This window comes from Alosa pseudoharengus, unplaced genomic scaffold (assembly GCF_046254945.1).
Source record: "Alosa pseudoharengus isolate Yale_2024_CS ecotype anadromous, Long Island Sound unplaced genomic scaffold, YU_APseudo_1.1 YU_APseudo_1.1_scf_5, whole genome shotgun sequence".
Taxonomy (NCBI): Eukaryota; Metazoa; Chordata; class Actinopteri; order Clupeiformes; family Clupeidae; genus Alosa; species Alosa pseudoharengus.
Genome location: NW_027468837.1, coordinates 38,307,136 through 38,326,314, shown reverse-complemented (window position 1 = coordinate 38,326,314; position 19,179 = coordinate 38,307,136). Strand labels below are relative to the sequence as shown.

Sequence of the window (19,179 nt, the reverse complement as noted above, 5' to 3'; positions counted from 1 at the left end):
GGTTGGCTACCACCATAGATTACTAAACTGCCCTGCCATTCCTACTGTTGTGCAGCAATAGTTTCTTTCCCTAAAGTCGGAAAATATGCATGAAAGTAAACAAAATGACAACAGTTACATGTACAGTTAAAGGCTTTTGACAATACATGATAACTGCCAGCTTTCCCGACGTGCATGCGTGCGGGTAAAGGGTACAGTGACGTGTGTGTCCCACAATGCTGCCTGGTAAACAGACATGGAAGCACCTGGTGAAGACCTCCACAGTCAGTGAACACTGCATTCGCTCTTTTCACGATCTCCAATTTAAAATATATGTCACAATCAACCGACTTTATTCTGCTAGTGGCTGTTTTTCCATCTCTTACGTCCAGGGCATTGGTAAGAAATGAAACATTTTTTCGACACTGTCTGCCAATTGCTGTTCAACCAGATAGCCTGCTTCATGCTAACTAGCTTGCTAGCTCATCCTAAATGGCTGGCTTGCCCAAGCGGCGAGGCTAACAAGCTAACCACTGCCTCTCCTTGAATGCCAGTAACATTGTGTTGTGGTGACGTGATTGTATGTTTAAGACGCATATTTTGTGCTACTTTCAACAAATGCCTTTTTTATATTATTTGACCATTGAAAGGTACTTTTCTTGTATTATTGTATAACCTGTTCCATGACCAACTGTCTTGAGGTAGACCAACTAACGTTAACTTCCTAATAAGTTACATTCCAGTCTGTGCGTTAGTGCTGCGGCGGAAAAAAGGCACAGGGGTTGAGTTTTTGTTTATGTTACATATTTCAATGCATATGATGATGATGATGTATACTAATGGCGCTGGCATGCTTTAAAAATAATGCATATTTTTGTAATCAGGAACCATGTTTTTTTCAGCACAACATGTGGATCAGCGTATATTGGTTGGTTGCCTAACAGGGATTCATCCAAACCTCTTATTAATCATTTTAGTTTGTCATAATGATAAACAAAAACGCTAACACAAAATTGTGTTCTTCAAGAATCTTTGGATCAAGGATTTGATCAAGTTTATATTTTTTGTTAAAGCACCAGACTGATGGTTTATGATAGATGCCATTTTAGAAATGAATTGTTGCAAAAACTATGATCAGCTGATCAACTTCCAACAGCAACAAGTTTGTTGGATATAGCATACTTTCACTTTTACAGGATTTGTACCTCATTTTGGAAATACAGTATGAAGCATCCTAAACTTCAGTTTCACATTTTCATTTCGGAATATTTTCCTCATATTCATGTTAGTTTGTAGCCTAGTTGACACCAGACCCTTCAGTTCGTGGTGGTTTCCCAGGCTAGGCTAGTTAGTTTGTGGTATACAAGTTTAAGGAATGCCTTAGTCTGTTTCGCTACTTAATACAACTTCTACCTTTAATATCCCGTTATTGAAAGCACAATCTATTTAACTCATTCCCTCAGGCCCACTTTGTACAAACAAGTGACCTAGATCTTATATTTTAGAATCACCTAGGCCTAGTGGCCAAGGCCTTACACTTCACACCACAACAATGCAAAATTGAAAACAGGCAAAAACAGGCAAAATGTATTGGTCACCCTAAATTTGTTATTTAAACTAATCACCTTCATTGTTGTCAGAAAAAATGAGTGTAATCTTCTGCATTATCACTTTTGACTTTCCTTGGCAAAGCGTAGTGAACTTCACCTTGACTGATTGCTGATACAGAGAACATCAAGGACTGTTGCATGAACCTGAAATGACCATAACCTCTATTTTGAACTCCTATGGGCTGATTGCTGATAATATCATTAATTGAAGAGAACAAATCTATCTTGTACTATAATATTAACCTATTTGGTTATGCTTACTTAACCCTAAGCCTAATTGTTTTAGATACATGACATAGGCCTAAAACAATTCCTTTGATTCTATCCAAAATATATTCTTGAACAAATGTAGACGTTCACTCCTGAAATAAGTGAATCCTTAGACTAGATATAAAATATGCCACATTTATTCTTTCAAATGAAAATCTCATCTTTTGTGAACAGATTTTTATGATGCTTTTCTGAGAGCTTACAGACCAGGACCTCATCTTCATATCTGCCAATAATTAAGTTTATTTATTTATTTATTTATTTTGTTCAGCGGATACCTAGGCCTATGTTGGGCCAATATTATCGTACATTGCTAACAAATGAAACAGTCCCATCAAGGAGTCAGACTCAAAGTACCAGATCTGTGTTTATAAATATATGTAATAACCACATCGTATTGCGTCATTATGAAAGCTTTGTTATGTATTTGTTATGTATCTGCTTTTAATTTAATTTAATAATCAGTATGACAATAAGTCAGTGGACGATTGATGTGCAAGTCATTTTTTTTATATATAAATATTTTATATTTGAAAACAACAACAACAAACAAAAAAACGATATCTTGGCAATCTATGATATGGAGGATTCCTAAACACCTTTAAGAAATCAAATTGTTTTCACTGCCTTTTGTAACCCTCGAAAGGGATTATTGAGCCGGTAACTGCAGGACTCTCCGGTGGTTAACGTGGGGATAGCGCTTATTGGATTGGATTACTCTGCAGCGACGGCAGCCTCCATAAGTAGCTCCCATGGAAGCGTGAAAGCTGTAGACTGGAAAGCCATGGCCAGATCCATTCTTAGCAGTGCTATAGACTATGCTGCATGGACAGACAAGCGGTTAATTCCCCAAACAGTGATTATTGCATCCACACTCACAAAGCAGTAATGTTGTCGCTTTCTCTCTCTCAACCCCCTCTTACCTACTCCCCAGATTACCCTTGCAGATTGTGTGGCAGAACCTTGACATCCAAACTGATGAGGATCTACTGATTTCACAAAGTGAATTCCCTTTTTCTCCTGTTGATAAGGTATGACGCCTCACTGTTGCACTCTTGATTACATCACTGTTGAATTGCATGTCTGATTATTACTTCTTCTCAAAGCCAGGCACAGACATTATCCATGTTTGTGGTAGATTTAAATTTAAATTGAAATGCTGTGAACAAGCACTTCCACAAGTTTCATTTTCATGCAAAGAGGCCTTTCCTAGTCATACTATGACCAGAGGTATTCTTTCAATCCCTTGTACTTAGAAATAGGGGTGGGCGATATATGTCGTCTGCGATAATATCGTGATTGTTGTTTTAACGATGTGCAAATTGACATTATCGAGTATTTAAATTACTTATGGGGAAAAACACTCGAAATCACGCACTGAAGACTCATACATTCCCAGGAGGTAGGCTATGCGGGAGAAGTGCAGCAGAGCAAGTGTCACGTGATCACTAGTGGGTCACAACATTGTCCCACGCAGCCTAATGTTTATTTTGTGCAGCAAGAGTAGCCTACTTGGGATTTTATGCGGCTACTTCTGTTCAAGTAGCATTGATGAGACAGTCACGTTTTTTCCTACACGGTATTATATGGATAGAAAACATTAGCCTTTGAGTATTTTAATAGTCAGTTGTAAACAAATAACTATTCTCATGTAACTTTTGTAAATGGACTTAAGTTCGCTCTAAATATCTACGTTTACCGATTATGCTAACTGTTAGCATCTCTATGGGATTTCTCATATACATTAGCCATAAGCTAACACATTTGTTTCTATAACTTGGAATGCTAACCTACGTGATTGCTCTAAAACAAAACATAGAAGGAAATAACTGAGATGTAGGCTACTCTGTTGGTCTGCTTTTAGTTTTACAGTGAATCCTATGTAAAGGTTTGAAAGGAACTTCAGCTTCAGACTTTCTCTTGGGAAACTGTTAGGCCTATTCATCTTCTCTAATGTAGCTGGCTAGACCATGTCATTGCCACACACACAAGTGGGGGCTGATTTTTTTTTCTTTTTTGATCCCGTGAGGGAAATTTGTTCTCTGCATTTAACCCAATCTGTGAATTAGTGAAACGCAGCACACAGTGAACACACAGTGAGGTGAAGCACACACTAATCCCGGCGCAGTGAGCTGCCTGCAACCACAGCGGCGCTCGGGGAGCAGTAAGGGGTTAGGTGCCTTGCTCAAGGGCACTTCAGCCGTGGCCCACTGGTCGGGGCTCGAACCGGCAACCCTCCGGTTACAAGTCCAGAGTGCTACCAGTGCCCCAAAATGGAAATGTGTCATAGAGTGACATGCGTTGGTTGATTTGGTTAAAAAGTCGCAGGTTAGGTTATTGGTTATTATTGTAATAATGCTATTCATAAATAATGAGCTGTAAAGTAACTCAGACTTTAATAAAAATATTTTTTTAAAGGATATCGACTAATTATCGTTATCGTCAAAATCACAAAAAATATCGAGATTTTATTTTTTGTCCATATCGCCCACCCCTACTTGGAAAGCAAAAAAAAAACAATAACAAAATTGACCACAATAATAGTTATTTTGAAATCTTCTGGCCCACTGTAGGTCACACACCTGTGGTATTTGAACCTAACAACATGAAAATAGCAAGGCTGTCTGACTCCTTAGTGAATATTCCATTCAAAATATTTAGCTAATTGACCAATCTTACCCTGACAATGAAGTTAGCATTCCATTACTTTACTAAAATATTGTTCACTAATCCAGTGGTTCCCAACCTTTTTGAAGTCGTGACCAGTGTTGGGAAAGTTCACTTTCTATGTGAACTAGTTCAAAGTTCAGTTCACAAATTTTAAAATGAACTAGTTCAGTTCATAGTTCATAATTCAAAATTTTGAACTAAGTTCACACTTTCCAAAAATGAACTAGTTCATAGTTCTTTTTTTTTTTTTTTGCTGCGAGCTATTATTTTTTATAAATTATTGCCACAGCACATATAGAATGCTGTTCATTTGGGTTGAGGATCTGTCTTGACAGCTTTTGATTTTGTATTGGCTTGCACATACCTTAAAAGGCTAGCCAGGTGCTTGAGTTCAATGTGCCGTTTCAGGTTTGCTGTGGATGTGACTGAAGTGCGGGCAAAGTTTGCACAGAAATGTACGATTTTTCCCATCCTCACCGACCTTGTCATAAAACTTGTTTAAATGATCATACGATCATACATCAGCCTTTCTCAAACTTCTTTGACCTGAGGCCCAGTCCAGGCATACTTTGGGGTCATAGGGCCCACCTACATGAATCCACCCCCTCCTCCCACCCCCCATCAAATTATCGTAATGATATCACAATTATTATTATTTTTATACTATTGCTATACATGCACTTCAAAACAGCCAATGTTTAAAGTGCTAAGATTGTTCACAAAAGTGTGTGAAAACATGCACATCAGAGTACTGCTTTACTAATGTAAAATATAATTAGGCCTACAATAGTTTCATTGTTTTTGCATTGTTGCATGATGCTTGCATGAGAAATACTTCTCAAAACAAAAGCAATTATATGGGTGCCGTTGTTTTGGGATGTTTCCCTCATGCAAGCATCATACTGATAGAATATTTATATGCTATTTAATTACATTTCATTTGAATGCCTGAATGTAAGGATTCAGGAAACACAACCAGCTTTTGTGAATGTTAAATGGCGGATCAGATCATGCGTAAATCACTGATCTGGAGATCTTTAACTATCTTTAACTAAGACTTTAATAGCTTTTGGCTGACTTTAATACTTAATGCTAGACAGTGTTTTATATATTCAGTGCTCTGTTTTTTATGGAAGTTGCGTAAATCCACGTCGTTCTATTAAATGTCGTTTCATAATTAAATAGCCTTCCAATAGGTTGAGCTTATATTAGCTTTGCTACCAACGTGCACACGCATGCATTGAATAAACGCTCATACCACGACTTAATTCTATGCCTCTATGTTTGATGACACCAAATTAACAAGTATTTCCTACTAATTGCAGAAATGTTTGTTTTCTTTTTCTGTCCGCGGTTCCTTGATCAATTGCGCAGCAAATTATCAGACGATGCCCCGGGAATAATTTCACTCTGCAGACCAGCATTGTCCACGTTGCTGACCGCGGCCCATAGTTTGAGAAATGGTGACCTGCATGCTGCCATATTAAGGCCTGTTTACGATGTGTTTTAGCCGGGTTTTCGCGTGGAAGGCTGTGTAGAAATCTGGCACCCTAGGCTATTGAACGAAGTTAAACTGAAAGAGCGTGCCGTTCACAGACACCAGAATGAACGAGTTCACAGTAACGTTCATCAGGCAGTAATGCAGTACGTTCAGTTCACGTTCGGTCAAAATATGAACGAGTTCATGAACTTTCGTTCAATGAACGCGTTCAGGCACAACACTGGTCGTGACCCCCCCCAGAATAATCCTATTGGTGTTTGCTACCTGCTCATTTTTGCCCACAGACAGAATAATGAATTCCATTTTGGCTTTACTACAATGCTTTTATATTAGATTCAGACTGGAGTCTTGAGTTGGAGTAACGTTACTTTTTTTCTGTGAAGCCATCTCTATAGGCCAACTATCACAGGTGTTACGAATAGGACAACATATCAGGTAATACGAAGGACAAGATTATCATGTGTGTTCATGACCATAAACAACAATGAATGCACAGCTAATGGGAGAACACAGCCACAGTGAACTACATTATCATGACATAAAATATTAATCCCACAAAGACGGCAATATTACTATTGCCAATTTGCTGATGCTTAGCTAGGGCCATACCGCCATTGTTTAGACTGGCTCGTGTAAACAAAGCTGTTGGTATGAGTGTGTTAGAAATAGTAATGGATATTGAACAAAACTGATAAAAAGTGATGGTTTAATGTAGAATTAAAATGTTTTTCACACAATTTGGTGACCCCCAGGTTGAGATCCACTGCACTAATCCACAGTGTCACAACAACAACAGAATTTTCATATAGGCTAAACGCTTATATTTAATGTTATTCATTATGCACACACACATTACCAATTGAATATTTGAATTTACAGAAGTGTAAATTGTAAAAGATAATTAAATTGTAATTGTATTGCTGCTATGAGGAAGAAATCAGCCAGCCCTTTTGATCGCATCAGCAGGCACACTTAAAAGTATAATTTGTCTTTTTTTCTGAACTAAGTCTTTTTTTTTCACCAAGTATTATTATTTTCCTCTCCTAGACCCCAAACAGAACTACTGGCTATACAACACACTGCATTGAATGTCATTTTCTAACATTTTAACGTTTTATTTACACTCTGAGTGAGTTCCTATTCAGACAGGCCAAAAGAAAAGCTGGATATGGAATAAGTAAAGAGATATTGGTTGTTTAATCGCAATACTCCCATCATAGTTCCCTTTTTAACTGACTTGTGTGGGTAAGCTGAGTGGGTCTTGCATCTCGGTTGTGTGGGCTGCCAGAGCCAACTTCAGCAGAGGCCTGATCAACAATTTGAGAGCAATGCAAAATCTACAGGATGGAATGGAATTTGTGAAATAATATGCAATTGCATGTACATGCGTGCGTACACATCATTCAGTAGATGTATTTATTAGCCTACATTTTTTGTGAGTGTAGTTGTGCATGTTTAGCAAAGTCAAGATTACTACACAGAGACATATGACATAATAAGAATTAACAGAGCATGCTGAAGAGCCTTGTGTTGGGCAAGTGAAATGTCGGGATCCTTTTCACCATTCTGACACGGATTTGTTCATGCATTGAACTGAAAGACGAAGTAGGGTTTTTTTTGCGAGTCTTTGAACTGATCTGGGAGCAATGCTGAATGAATTAATGGTAGTACTCTGCTCACATGTTTAACTGAACTCGTGTTAAGTCAGCCAATTTTCGCCGACTACGTGAGCCAATAGACGAAGGGATATCAAATAACTATGGGGGGGGGATTTACAGTGGCATGACGCGAGAGATTTCTGAAATCGCCACACTTCCTTAAGTGTGCTCTATCAACTTTTGCCATCTTTGCTAGTTACATTGCCAGCGTCATGTTCTCCGCAAGATAACGCAGAATGTCTAGGACTCGCGTGAGTGACCTGGATCCTCAGGGTTTCCCGCACACGTCAGTTGAGTGAACTTAGTAGCCTAGTTCCTCCTTAAAGTTTTATCTCAGAAATCTGCCATTGCCCAGAATGTATGTAACGAAGAGCGCCATTAGGTACACTATGGATTGCCTCTGTCAAAACAAGGGGATTTGGTCGAACTGACGTTCGGCCATGCTCGTTAGGAATGAACAACGCGTCGATGTTAGTAAGACATGCAGTTTGAGAGGTGTCGATCAATGAAGAATTCCTGTTAACCACCTTAAACGCTGCCTGCTGTTTTGTTACATTGTAGCGGAAAGAATGTCGGAAAGGGCCGATGATGACGTCAGGGGGGAGCAGCGCAAAGCGGCCAGGCAGCTAAAGCAGCAGCAGCAGCTCCAGCGGGGAGAAGCCTCCACAGCAATGGCGACTGGTGCGGAGCGTAGATCCCTGCCTAGTCCTGAAATCATGCTGGGACAGCCTTGGAGCAGCTGGGTCGATGCTGTCAAACTGCACGGGAGCGACGGTGAGTAGTCCTGCGCGAATAGCTGTTTTGATAAACATCAGACGAAGATCGACAGCTTTTGCTGATTGCGTGCAGTTGGGGAACATTATCAAACGCTACTGGTAGCAACAGCACGGGCAAGCAAGTGTAACTATTTATCTGACTGAATCCGATCGCCTCTGTTTATGTGCAGATTCGGAGGAAAGTTTGAAAGAGTGCGGGAAAAATCGAGAAGCCATGCGGCTCTGCAGAGACGGTGAGTGCTTTCCTGTGCAAAGGTGTGTTTTTGTTTTGGTGCTTCGCACATTTAACCTGCACCGGCGGCTCTCTGTAAAACAAGTGCATCTTACTTATACGGGCCTAATCGACGCACTGCAAGTACAGTTACAAATACATGATCTATTTGTACAGTCTATTTAAACAGAAACTATGCCCTGCTATTCATCAAGAAGGGGAACATATACGCTGACAGCAGCAGTTACAAAGTTACAACTGGAGCCCAGGTGTCTTAAAGGCTGTCACAGGGCGTCAGTTCTGTTGATGGCAACAGTTTCCATTGTAAAGCAAATATCCATTTAAAAAAAATAAAATTCTGGACATCGTACCTAGAGGAAGACCTGTTGTATTTAATCAAACCGTTCTAAGTATTTTTAGGTGCTTCCTCCATGGGCTTTGATATAGGATAGTTGTAGCATCCTGTTGGCATGCATGGTTGCATTTTGGCCGTTGTGATTTAGCATTAAGGCTGCCCAATACCTCAATATGCTTTGTAATGCTTAGCAGATAAAACAGATGGGAGGTGATACCCCCCCCCCCTTCGGCCCACAAAATAATACAACAGAGAGATGAGGGATACATTTTAAACCATGTTGAAACATTCATAACATTGTGAACAAGATCAAAAGCTTTCATAACAGCCACTATATTCATATCAGGTCTCGCTCGCATGTCTTCCTCCATGGCTGTGGGTGGGCCTATCATCAGATGGTATCACCAGAGAGTAGTTGTGTGGTATGGCAGGCCTGCCTGGTAAAGACAAAAGATTAAGTAGTAAAGTCAGAGCCATGTGATCGTAAAATCTCCTTTAGAAACAATGAATCCCCTCAAATGATTGATTAATCTCACACACTGCTATGACTGCGTCCAGGTAATGAATGACACTCAAAGTGATTGTGTGTTGAACAGATGAACAAGGTGACTCATGTAGTTGGGAGTTGCTCATGAGCAACACACGCTTTCTCATGGCAACAGTGGCCACCATGTTGGAGTCTCCATCAGGCTTGCTGAGCTGCGAGGGAAAAGGGCTTGCGTACTCTACTCGCCGTGGCACTTATCTAACCATGCATTTGCACTGCCAAACAATGGAGGCAGTGTGTGTTCGCTGCGGCGAAGTTGCAAAATTTGGAGCAAATCATTCATATCCTAGAAGTCTCTCAGAAGCCGTGGCAAGGCAGAACCTGTCTTGTTTATCCATCTCTTTCCCTCTACCTCTCTCTTTATCTTTCTTCCTCCTCTCTCTCTCTGTCTCTCTCTCTCCCTCTCCCTCTACCTCTCTATCTTTCTCCCTCCTCCTCTCTCTCTCTCTCTCTGTCTTTCTCCCTCCCTCCCTCGGTCTGTCTGTGAGTCTGTCCGGTCTGTTGGTCTCTCTCTTATGCATGCTGTCTCTTATGTGTATGGAATAGCAGTGGTTAAAGCGCACAGGTCTGTTGTCACAGGCTGTCTTTCTTGTGTCTCTCTGAAGGTGATTAGTCCTTCATGTTCAGAGTCCCAGCTCTGGAAGCTGTTATTCCCAGGAGGTGCCTGAGGTGATGAGGGTTAACTAATGCGTCTCTGCACACACACACACACACACACACACACACACACCCCCCTGCCCCGCATCGAGCTGGCGTCCCACAACGCTCCTGTTTCACTTTCACTTTGGGATGTTGTTTTGGTTTGAAACAGGCAGACAGGCTGGCTGGCCAGCTTCCCTAGGAGCTCGTGGAGCAGGAGCGGGATCGGCTCATTTTGGATCCGACGCACGGGTTGTGGTTGTGGCCTAGCGCCCGAGGGAGGCTGTGGACTAAGAAAGGCTACACCTAACTCTTTGTCTCCTGAAGATGAGCGTCAAGCATGAATCGGTGATTCATATCAAGCAGAAATCACCTAAGTGTTGCGAGAGATGAGGTTTTTGAACTCATTCAGGTGATTGGCAGGCGGGAGCGGGAAAAGCACCTCTGTTTCACATCATGGTCATAATCTTCAGTCGGCCGCATGGATGAGGTTCATCAATGGAAGTCGTCCGTGTCTGGGGTTCTTCTGTCCTTGGGATTGGTTGCTCAGTGGGATCGTGCTGAAGTGAGAACGTTCTCATTGACCCTCCACGGATAACTACTCCTCTATTGTGACTAACTGTGCTTTTGTTTTTTCTCTCTCTCTATCTATCTATTCCCCCCCACCACCCCCTAGTTCGAACAGACACTCTCTCCTCCCCCACACAAAGGGAGACATAAATACACACACACCCAGGCGCACTGAGACACACACACACATGCACAAGTGCCACGCCGCAACATGCCTACCCGCTCACACGCACAGGCACATGGCTGACACACTCACACGGCCACCCTCCACCGTCCCTGTTCCAGTCGTCTGAACGAGTGGCTCATCGATGAGTTAGCCCAGGCTAGGTGTGAGGTCATTTATTATCCACCACTAGTTGTGACACATTGTGAACCTGCTGACAAGCAAGCAGGAGGCATATGAAGAGGCAGAGCTGAGAGGCTGGACATCAGGCTGGACTCAGTTGGAGTGGGTGTAGAGGGGGGGGGTGGTGCTGCCTCCGTCTCGGCACTGGCCACGCTGCTGATCGTCCATCACTGACAAGGAAGGGACGGCGAAATTATCTGGATTTTCCCACTCGCGCAGGCCTCCCTCATTCCTTTTTCTTATTCTTTCACCCTCACTCCCTCTCTCTCTCTCTCTCTCTCTCCTCTCTCTCTCTCTCTCTCTCTCTCTCTCTCTCTCTCTCTCTCTCTCTCTCTCTCTCTCTCTCTCTCTCCACCCGATGAAAAGTAAAATGGCCCTGGTGTACACAAAGATCGTCTGGCTTTGTTCTGTGAGGTGTGCGTCTGGCAAAATCCACACGAAGGATTTGGAATTATGCCCAGTAGAGTAACATGTTAGTTACGTATGAATCCTTTTACCCTTTCATCATCAACATTTGTGTTTGTTCATCATCTTCTTTTTAGTTCAGTGGTCTCGAAGTGCAGAGGTTGTACTTAAGTGATGACCAGTTCATTTTTGTTTGATGGTCATTTGCGTTCCGGGGTGGGCGACACTTTCACATCCTCCCGTGCTGCTCGGACTCCTGTGTAGGAACTTTAAAGTGCTCGAGTCCTCCCGTGCTGCTCGGACTCATATAGGAACTTTAAAGTGCTCGAGTCCTCCCGTGCTGCTCGGACTCATATAGGAACTTTAAAGTGCTCGAGTCCTCCCGTGCCTGAAGGCTGCACGCGCAGCCAAGGTGCTATTTGACATGCTTTTTAATCGAGTGGCGCTGGACAATTACCTCGTGTTTGAGTGCGGGTCATTTCAGTGGCTAATCCTCGTACTGAAGATGATTAGCAGAAGAGCTAAGGTAAGCTTGTGTAAAAGACTTAATGGTGTCCGGCAGGTCCAGCGTTTTGGAGGGTCCTCAGGGCTCAGTGTGAATGTGCTGGCAGCCTGAGGATGAGCCTGCTGCCACTCAGACAGCCTCTTAATTATAGTGCGTAATTAGCAGTCCCTTCATAGGCGGCAAATGCTAGTCAGTGATCGCTGCTTGTCTCGGTGTGTTATGGGAAGCTTTTGGTAAATAGTATTTATCTTGAGACCAAACTCTGCTCTCTGTAGCCAGTGAACTTTATTTTTTAGCTCAGAATGACCTTTTAATCACATGTATGGATGAATCCTGATAATGATATTAAATGAAGCAATATGCAAAATTGTCATGTCCAGAATGGGAGCACATTATTTAGCGTGATTAATTACACACCATTGTTATTTATTGCACAAACCTAATAATATCTTATTCTAACCTAATCAGGCTGAAACCTCCTAAGAAGCTACCAACCTCCAGCCCCCCAGGAGCCAGTTAGTGATTACCCCAGAAAAGGAAGATTTCTGTTTTTACGTCTCTTTCTCCCTCTCTCGTGTGCTTGCATGTACCTCTGGCAGAAAGAGCTTCCTGTTTTTTGGCAGGCGCTTTTCCTTTGCTGCACAGCCGCCCATGGAGGGCACACACTCCAGATATGAGAAGGCTGGGAGCTCGCTGCGTTTCGCAACACGTTTGTGTGCGTTCAAACTGTAAAATGCACCATAATTTACCAGCAGCAACTCCCTGCCGCCTGTCTCTCTCTCCTCCCTCCTCCCTACCCTCTCCCACTTTTCTCTCGTGCTTTCTCGTTCTCTCGTTCCGTGTCAGCTGAGTCCACTCCTGTTTGTGGCAGGCGTGCTCCTCAGGCAACCTTTGGAGTCCTGGCACTGTGTCTTATTTCTGCTTATCACTCCACTCTCTTCCTGTCCTCTTTTAAAAAAAAATAAAAACAGATAGAAAAAAAAACAAGACTTGTATCGTCAAGGACTGTGCACTCTCTGTGTATGGACTTCCTGTTGTTGTGGGGGTGGTATGGTGTAGGTGTGGGGGAAATAATAACAGCAAGTGTCTCCTAGATGCCCCCCATGCGTCCTTGTCTTAACCAGACAGAAGCCTCGGGTGTGTATTCGGTCGGCCGTCACACAAATGCATGCACAGCGCAGTGCAGTGCATTAACACATTAACGCTTGCACACAGTCGCTCTCCAGGCTGCAGTGTGTGTCTCCAGGCAGCAGTTCGCTCAGGCCATCCCCGTCGCCGTCTGCGATTGCAGCAATGATTTATGAATTATTCTCCTCCACGTGAACCTTGAGTGTGTCTGGAGGCCTGAGATCCACCTGTCAATCACCCCCGCAGCCCTCTGGCCCTGCTCCTCCAGCTCATTGAGATCCTGATCCCCCGCTGGTGTGCGCTCTGATAGTCATTAGCCTCCCGTCTAATAGCTCCAGAGCCTCACCTGTGTGAGTGAGTGTTGTCTGTGCACTGCCATAAATAAGCTGTAACACTGCAAGCAACCGTATAACAAGGCTTCTCCTTTTTAATTATCAGTTCGTCTAATGATGGCGTTTGTCTGGTGTGCATTCTAATGTTTATGAGGTTTCAGTTTAATAGGTTCAGTGCCTCACATATGAGAGTTAGGCTATCCATATTGTCTAAGCACTGTCACAACGCAGCAAGCAACAGTGTTCCACATATGACAGTTAGGCTATCCATATTGTCTAAGCACTGTCACAACGCTGCAAGCAACTGTATTCCAACGTTCATCTAATGAGTTTGTTTGTTTGTTTATTTTTGTGTTGCTTTGTGGTCCTGTGGATGCAGACATGCCCATATTCGGTCAGTGCCCGGCGCAGGACGACTTCTACCTGGTCATGTGCAGCCACTGCAGTCAGGTGGTGAAGCCCCAGGCCTTCCAAGCACACTACGGTGAGTTCCACCACACACCATGCTCCGTACCAAGCACACTACGGTGAGTTCCACCACACGCCATGCTCCGTACCAAGCACACTACAGTGAGTTCCTTCCACCACAGGCCCCTCTACAGCAGGCAGGAATTAAATCTCACATGAGGGAATTTAAAAAAACACATAAGAGATGTGAGACACATACACTCTCTCTCTCTGTCTCTCTCTCTCTCTCTCTCTCTCACACACACACACACCCACACGCACAAGCACATGCACACGCACACACACATGCACATGCATGCAGACCCACACGCACAGGCCTACTATTTCTTATCTCTACCTCTGGTGTGTGTGTTGGGGGGGCGGGGTTGAAGGCGAGCCTTTGATTTCCACCGCCAGAGTTCTGTTTACAATTCTCAAGTTAATATTTGATGTGCCTCTTTTAGTGGATGGGTCTCTCCACGCGGGGGTTATTTTAATATATTGTTATATCATGCGAGGCTCTCGCCTGGTGTCAGAAGCATCACGGGAGTCACACAGCCTAAGAGTCAGTTGCAAGTGGACTTGATAGTTTGGTGCTGACCCTGGCAGGCAAAATAGGGGGGGGGTTTGCTGACTAATGGATTTGAGAATCAAGGGATTATTTGCTATGCAAGTCATTCTTTTTTAAAAGGAAAGTTTCCAGAAAAAAAGCAAAAGACACACAGAGGCACAGAGGCTGGTGAATATGCTCATCTGAAGCAAGTAACAGGTAGCTCTTCTCAGCTGTGAAGTGGGATGAGTTGCCACTCAAAAGGGTCTGGAGCAGCAGATGCTGATTCCAGTGTTTCCCACAGAATTTGATTGAATGTGTGGCGGTAGCATGACTTTGGGGTGGGGGGGGGGGGGGGTTGGAGGTGTTAAGACTGTCTTGGTAGTGTGTAGGTTCTTAAAAAAGCACAGCTCAATGAAAGGATTTTATCTTTTATCTATCTTTAATTTAAATTAAATGGAGGCTGGCCCCTCTAGAGCAGCTCTAGAGCAGCAGATGCTGATTCCCTGGAGGCTGGCCCCTCTAGAGCAGCTCTAGAGCAGCAGATGCTGATTCCCTGGAGGCTGGCCCCTATAGAGCAGCAGATGCTGATTCCTTGGAGGCTGGCCCCTGTAGAGCAGCTATAGAGCAGCAGATGCTGATTCCCTGGAGGCTGGCCCCTCTAGAGCAGCAGATGCTGATTCCCTGGAGGCTGGCCCCTCTAGAGCAGCTCTAGAGCAGCAGATGCTGATTCCCTGGAGGCTGGCCCCTGTAGAGCAGCTCTAGAGCAGCAGATGCTGATTCCCTGGAGGCTGGCTCTGTGAGCCAGGCGTGTGTCTGCTCTGGCAGGCCTGCACATAGCGGGGCTCTGCCTGGCACTGGGACCAGGTTTGCTGTCAGGAGTCCTCACTCAGTGTCCTTACTGCATGCGACACGACGCGGGCGATTTGTCAGTGAGCAAATCAGTTTGATTACTTTGTGTTCAGTTGGAATGCCCCGACGCCGTGCCATGCCACGCTGTTCTGAGCAGAACTTTTGTCGGACATCTTGCTTCTGTCACTCGCGTTGAAATTCTGTATTGAACCAAAGAGATGACACGGCAGAAGAGCATATTTAAAAGATTCAGTGTGGGCAGAGAGTGGCCAGTGCCACGTGAGACGTCATCCGCTCCCATGCTGTTAGCACACGCTGTCCGTAATCCAGTGGCGTCGGTCATCCGCTCCCATGCTGTTAGCACACGCTGTCCGTAATCCAGTGGCGTCGGTCATCCGCTCCCATGCTGTTAGCACACGCTGTCCGTAATCCAGTGGCGTCGGTCATCCGCTCCCATGCTGTTAGCACACGCTGTCCGTAATCCAGTGGCGTCGGTCATCCGCTCCCATGCTGTTAGCACACGGTGTCCGTAATCCAGTGGCGTCGGTCATCCGCTCCCATGCTGTTAGCACATGGTGTCCGTAATCCAGTGGCGTCGGTCATCCGCTCCCATGCTGTTAGCACACGGTGTCCGTAATCCAGTGGCGTCGGGCTGGATGAGCTCAAAGCTGGAGCCCTGCAAGGTTTAGTTGTCCTGGTACTCGTGCGTCTCATAGTTGTCCTGGTACTCGTGCGTCTCTCATAGTTGTCCTGGTACTCGTGCGTCTCATAGTTGTCCTGGTACTCGTGCGTCTCTCATAGTTGTCCTGGTACTCGTGCGTCTCTCATAGTTGTCCTGGTACTCGTGCGTCTCATAGTTGTCCTGGTACTCGTGTGTCTCTCATAGTTGTCCTGGTACTCGTGCGTCTCTCATAGTTGTCCTGGTACTCGTGCGTCTCATAGTTGTCCTGGTACTCGTGTGTCTCTCATAGTTGTCCTGGTAGTCGTGCGTCTCTCATAGTTGTCCTGGTACTCGTGCGTCTCATAGTTGTCCTGGTAGTCGTGCGTCTCTCATAGTTGTCCTGGTACTCGTGCGTCTCATAGTTGTCCTGGTACTCGTGCGTCTCTCATAGTTGTCCTGGTACTCGTGCGTCTCTCATAGTTGTCCTGGTACTCGTGCGTCTCATAGTTGTCCTGGTACTCGTGCGTCTCTCATAGTTGCCTGGTAGTCGTGTGTCTCTGTCCTGTAGTCATGCGTCTCTCATAGTTGTCCTGGTAGTCGTCTGTCTCTCATAGTTGTCCTGGTAGTCGTGCGTCTCGCTTGTTAAAAGAGAAGAAAGGGAGAAAAGTGGAGTCAGAAGAGAGGAAGTGGGGGAAAAGCGGAGTCAGAAGAGAGGAAGTGGGGGAAACTCCCAGGACTGGATTCCTTCACCGGTGCGTGGCAGGGGCTGGGCACCTCGGGCTCCTGGAGTCCTGGGGAGCTGTGCTGTGCGTCCACTGTGTTTCTGCTGCGTCTCAGCACTTCACGTCAGCAGGTAGTGAGCAGGGGCCCGCAGTGAAGGTCAGCACTGCCACCAGCTGTGCCGGCCGGTTTCCGCTACCGACCTAGAGAGGGATAGAGAAAGGGAAGGAGGGAGGGAGAGAGAGAGGAAGGGAGAGGGAAGGAGCAGCAGTAGTGCTGGTGGTGGCGTTGGTGGAGTTGTAGATCAGATTCATGTCCCTCTGAGCTATGATTCTGTGGAATGTGCAATTGACTCATCTGAAAGGCTTTTTTTTATGTCAGCTTGACATTGGGAGAACAGCACAGAAGCTTGTGAATAAAGAATAGCCAGTAGAAAGTGATCTCACAGAGGGAAGGAAGAACTGTGCTTTCTTGTCTGACCAACAACAACAAGCCTCAGGGGTTATGCAGTGAAGTGTTAACACTGAAAAGAGCTTGTTACATACTAGGCCTTCACCCTGAAGAAGGTTAGTTAGGCTAGTGTGTGTGTGTGTGTGTGTGTGTGTGTGTGTGTGTGTGTGTGTGTGTGTGTGTGTGTGTGTGTGTGTGTGTGTGTGTGTGTGTGTGTGTGTGTGTGTGTGTGTGTGTGTGTGTGTGTGTGTGTGTGTGTGTGTGTGTCTTTTGGCTACAGTAATTTGATTGAGAAAACGGGGTTGGTAAAAAAGAGGTTCGATTACTCCTCCACCCCAGTGTGGGGTTTCCCTGCCGTGACTAGTCGTGGCCACAAGAGGGCGACACATTGACAAGCCCTGGGGGGCTCATATGGCAAAAGAGGGAATGAAATAAATCAGTTGCTCAATCCCAATACTGCTTCTGTAGGCTTAATCCCAATACTGCTTCTGTAGGCTCAATCCCAATACTGCTTCTGTTGGCGTAGGCTGAATCCCAATACTGCTTCTGTAGGCTTAATCCCAATACTGCTTCTGTAGGCTCAATCCCAATACTGCTTCTGTAGGCTCAATCCGAATACTGCTTCTGTAGGCTCAATCCCAATACTGCTTCTACAGGCTGGCACACTGTTTAATGTGACCACACTCTGACTGTTAGCCATGGCTTCGTGACTTTCATTCACTCTTATGGACTGCGAGGAGTGTGAAGTGTAACCTTGGCACAAAGTGCACTGAAAAGAGTGTTTCACTCAGTACTAGTGACCTGCTCTCTGGAGGTGTAACCTTGGCACAAAGTGCACTGAAAAGAGTATTTCACTCAGTACTAGTGACCTGCTCTCTGGAAGTGTAACCTTGGCACAAAGGGCACTGAAAAGAGTATTTCATTCCCGCTCTCTGGAGTGTTGATGAGGCCCTTGCTGATTTGTGTCTGAAGTTTGTGCTGTGGGCTTTCATCTCGCTCATGGTGTTTGTGGTCCATTACCCCTCCTATCGGCCCTAGAGTGGCAGTCTGGGCCGCGTGCTGCTCTAGCATGATTGGCACGCACTTTCGACTTCGCCGTGACCGTTTTTCAATCACAGAATCCCACTGATTCTCTGCGGTGATTTCGATGAACAGTGTTGCCCATTGAAACCAGACCCCTGGTATCACAGAAGGCCACAAAGGATCGTGAATAAGCCAGGACAATTTCACGCAGCCTGTTGTGTTGGCCTCTGAAAAAGCCTTTCTTCCCAAAAAAACGGCTCTGCTTGCGGAGACTGTGCCAAGTTGGCATTCATCACGTTTCTAAAGGGTGAGACTTGCATTATGGCTGCAACCAAAGCCATAGCAGCCGTGGCCTACTGGTTAGCACTTCGGACCTGTAACCGGAGGGTTGCCGGTTTGAACCCCGACCAGTAGGCACGGCTGAAGTGCCCTTGAGCAAGGCACCTAACCCCTCAATGCTCCCCGAGTGCCGCTGTTGATGCAGGCAGCTCACTGCGCCGGGATTAGTGTGTGCTTCACCTCACTGTGTGTACACTGTGTGCTGTGTGTGTTTCACTAATTCACGGATTGGGATAAATGCAGAGACCAAATTTCCCTCGCGGGATCAAAAGAGTATATATACTTATACTATATATATACCAAAAAAAGCCCTACACAACAAAGAAACGATCTTGGCGGTCTGCGCTTGATGTGTAAGTGAGTGTGTATAAGTGTGCATTATTTTCTTGCCCGCTCACCATCTCTGTGAGGGTGTCTCTGTCCATTGGGGTGGTTTGTGTGTACAGCGTAATCTGCCCCGATCTCTGCAAGCACTTATGCCGAGAGACCAACTTTCTCCCAGAAGGCTCGTCGATGCTGTTGCCATGTAGACCAGCACACGCTGCGCTCTCTCTCTCTCTCTCTCTCTCTCTCTCTCTCTCTCTCTCTCTCTCTCTCTCTCTCTCTCTCTCTCTCTCTCTCTCTCTCTCTCTCTC

The 19,179-nt window shown here is 45.0% G+C and overlaps 1 protein-coding gene across 2 annotated transcripts in view; it reads left to right on the top strand.

Moving 5' to 3' along the window:
• The first annotated feature begins 236 nt into the window (after positions 1 to 236).
• The window catches only part of atxn7 (ataxin 7), a 31,149-nt gene continuing 12,206 nt past the window's right edge, over positions 237 to 19,179 (top strand). Inside the window, exons 1-5 of one of the 2 annotated variants that reach the window (XM_076269007.1) lie at positions 237 to 378; positions 2,794 to 2,890; positions 8,250 to 8,462; positions 8,635 to 8,697; positions 13,882 to 13,986. In XM_076269007.1, coding sequence (XP_076125122.1) covers positions 8,258 to 8,462; positions 8,635 to 8,697; positions 13,882 to 13,986 — 373 coding nt within the window. In that variant the 5' untranslated portion in view covers positions 237 to 378; positions 2,794 to 2,890; positions 8,250 to 8,257. Of the gene's footprint in view, positions 379 to 2,793; positions 2,891 to 7,834; positions 8,463 to 8,634; positions 8,698 to 13,881; positions 13,987 to 19,179 lie in introns of those variants that run through there. The other variant, XM_076269008.1, reaches the window with a different exon arrangement.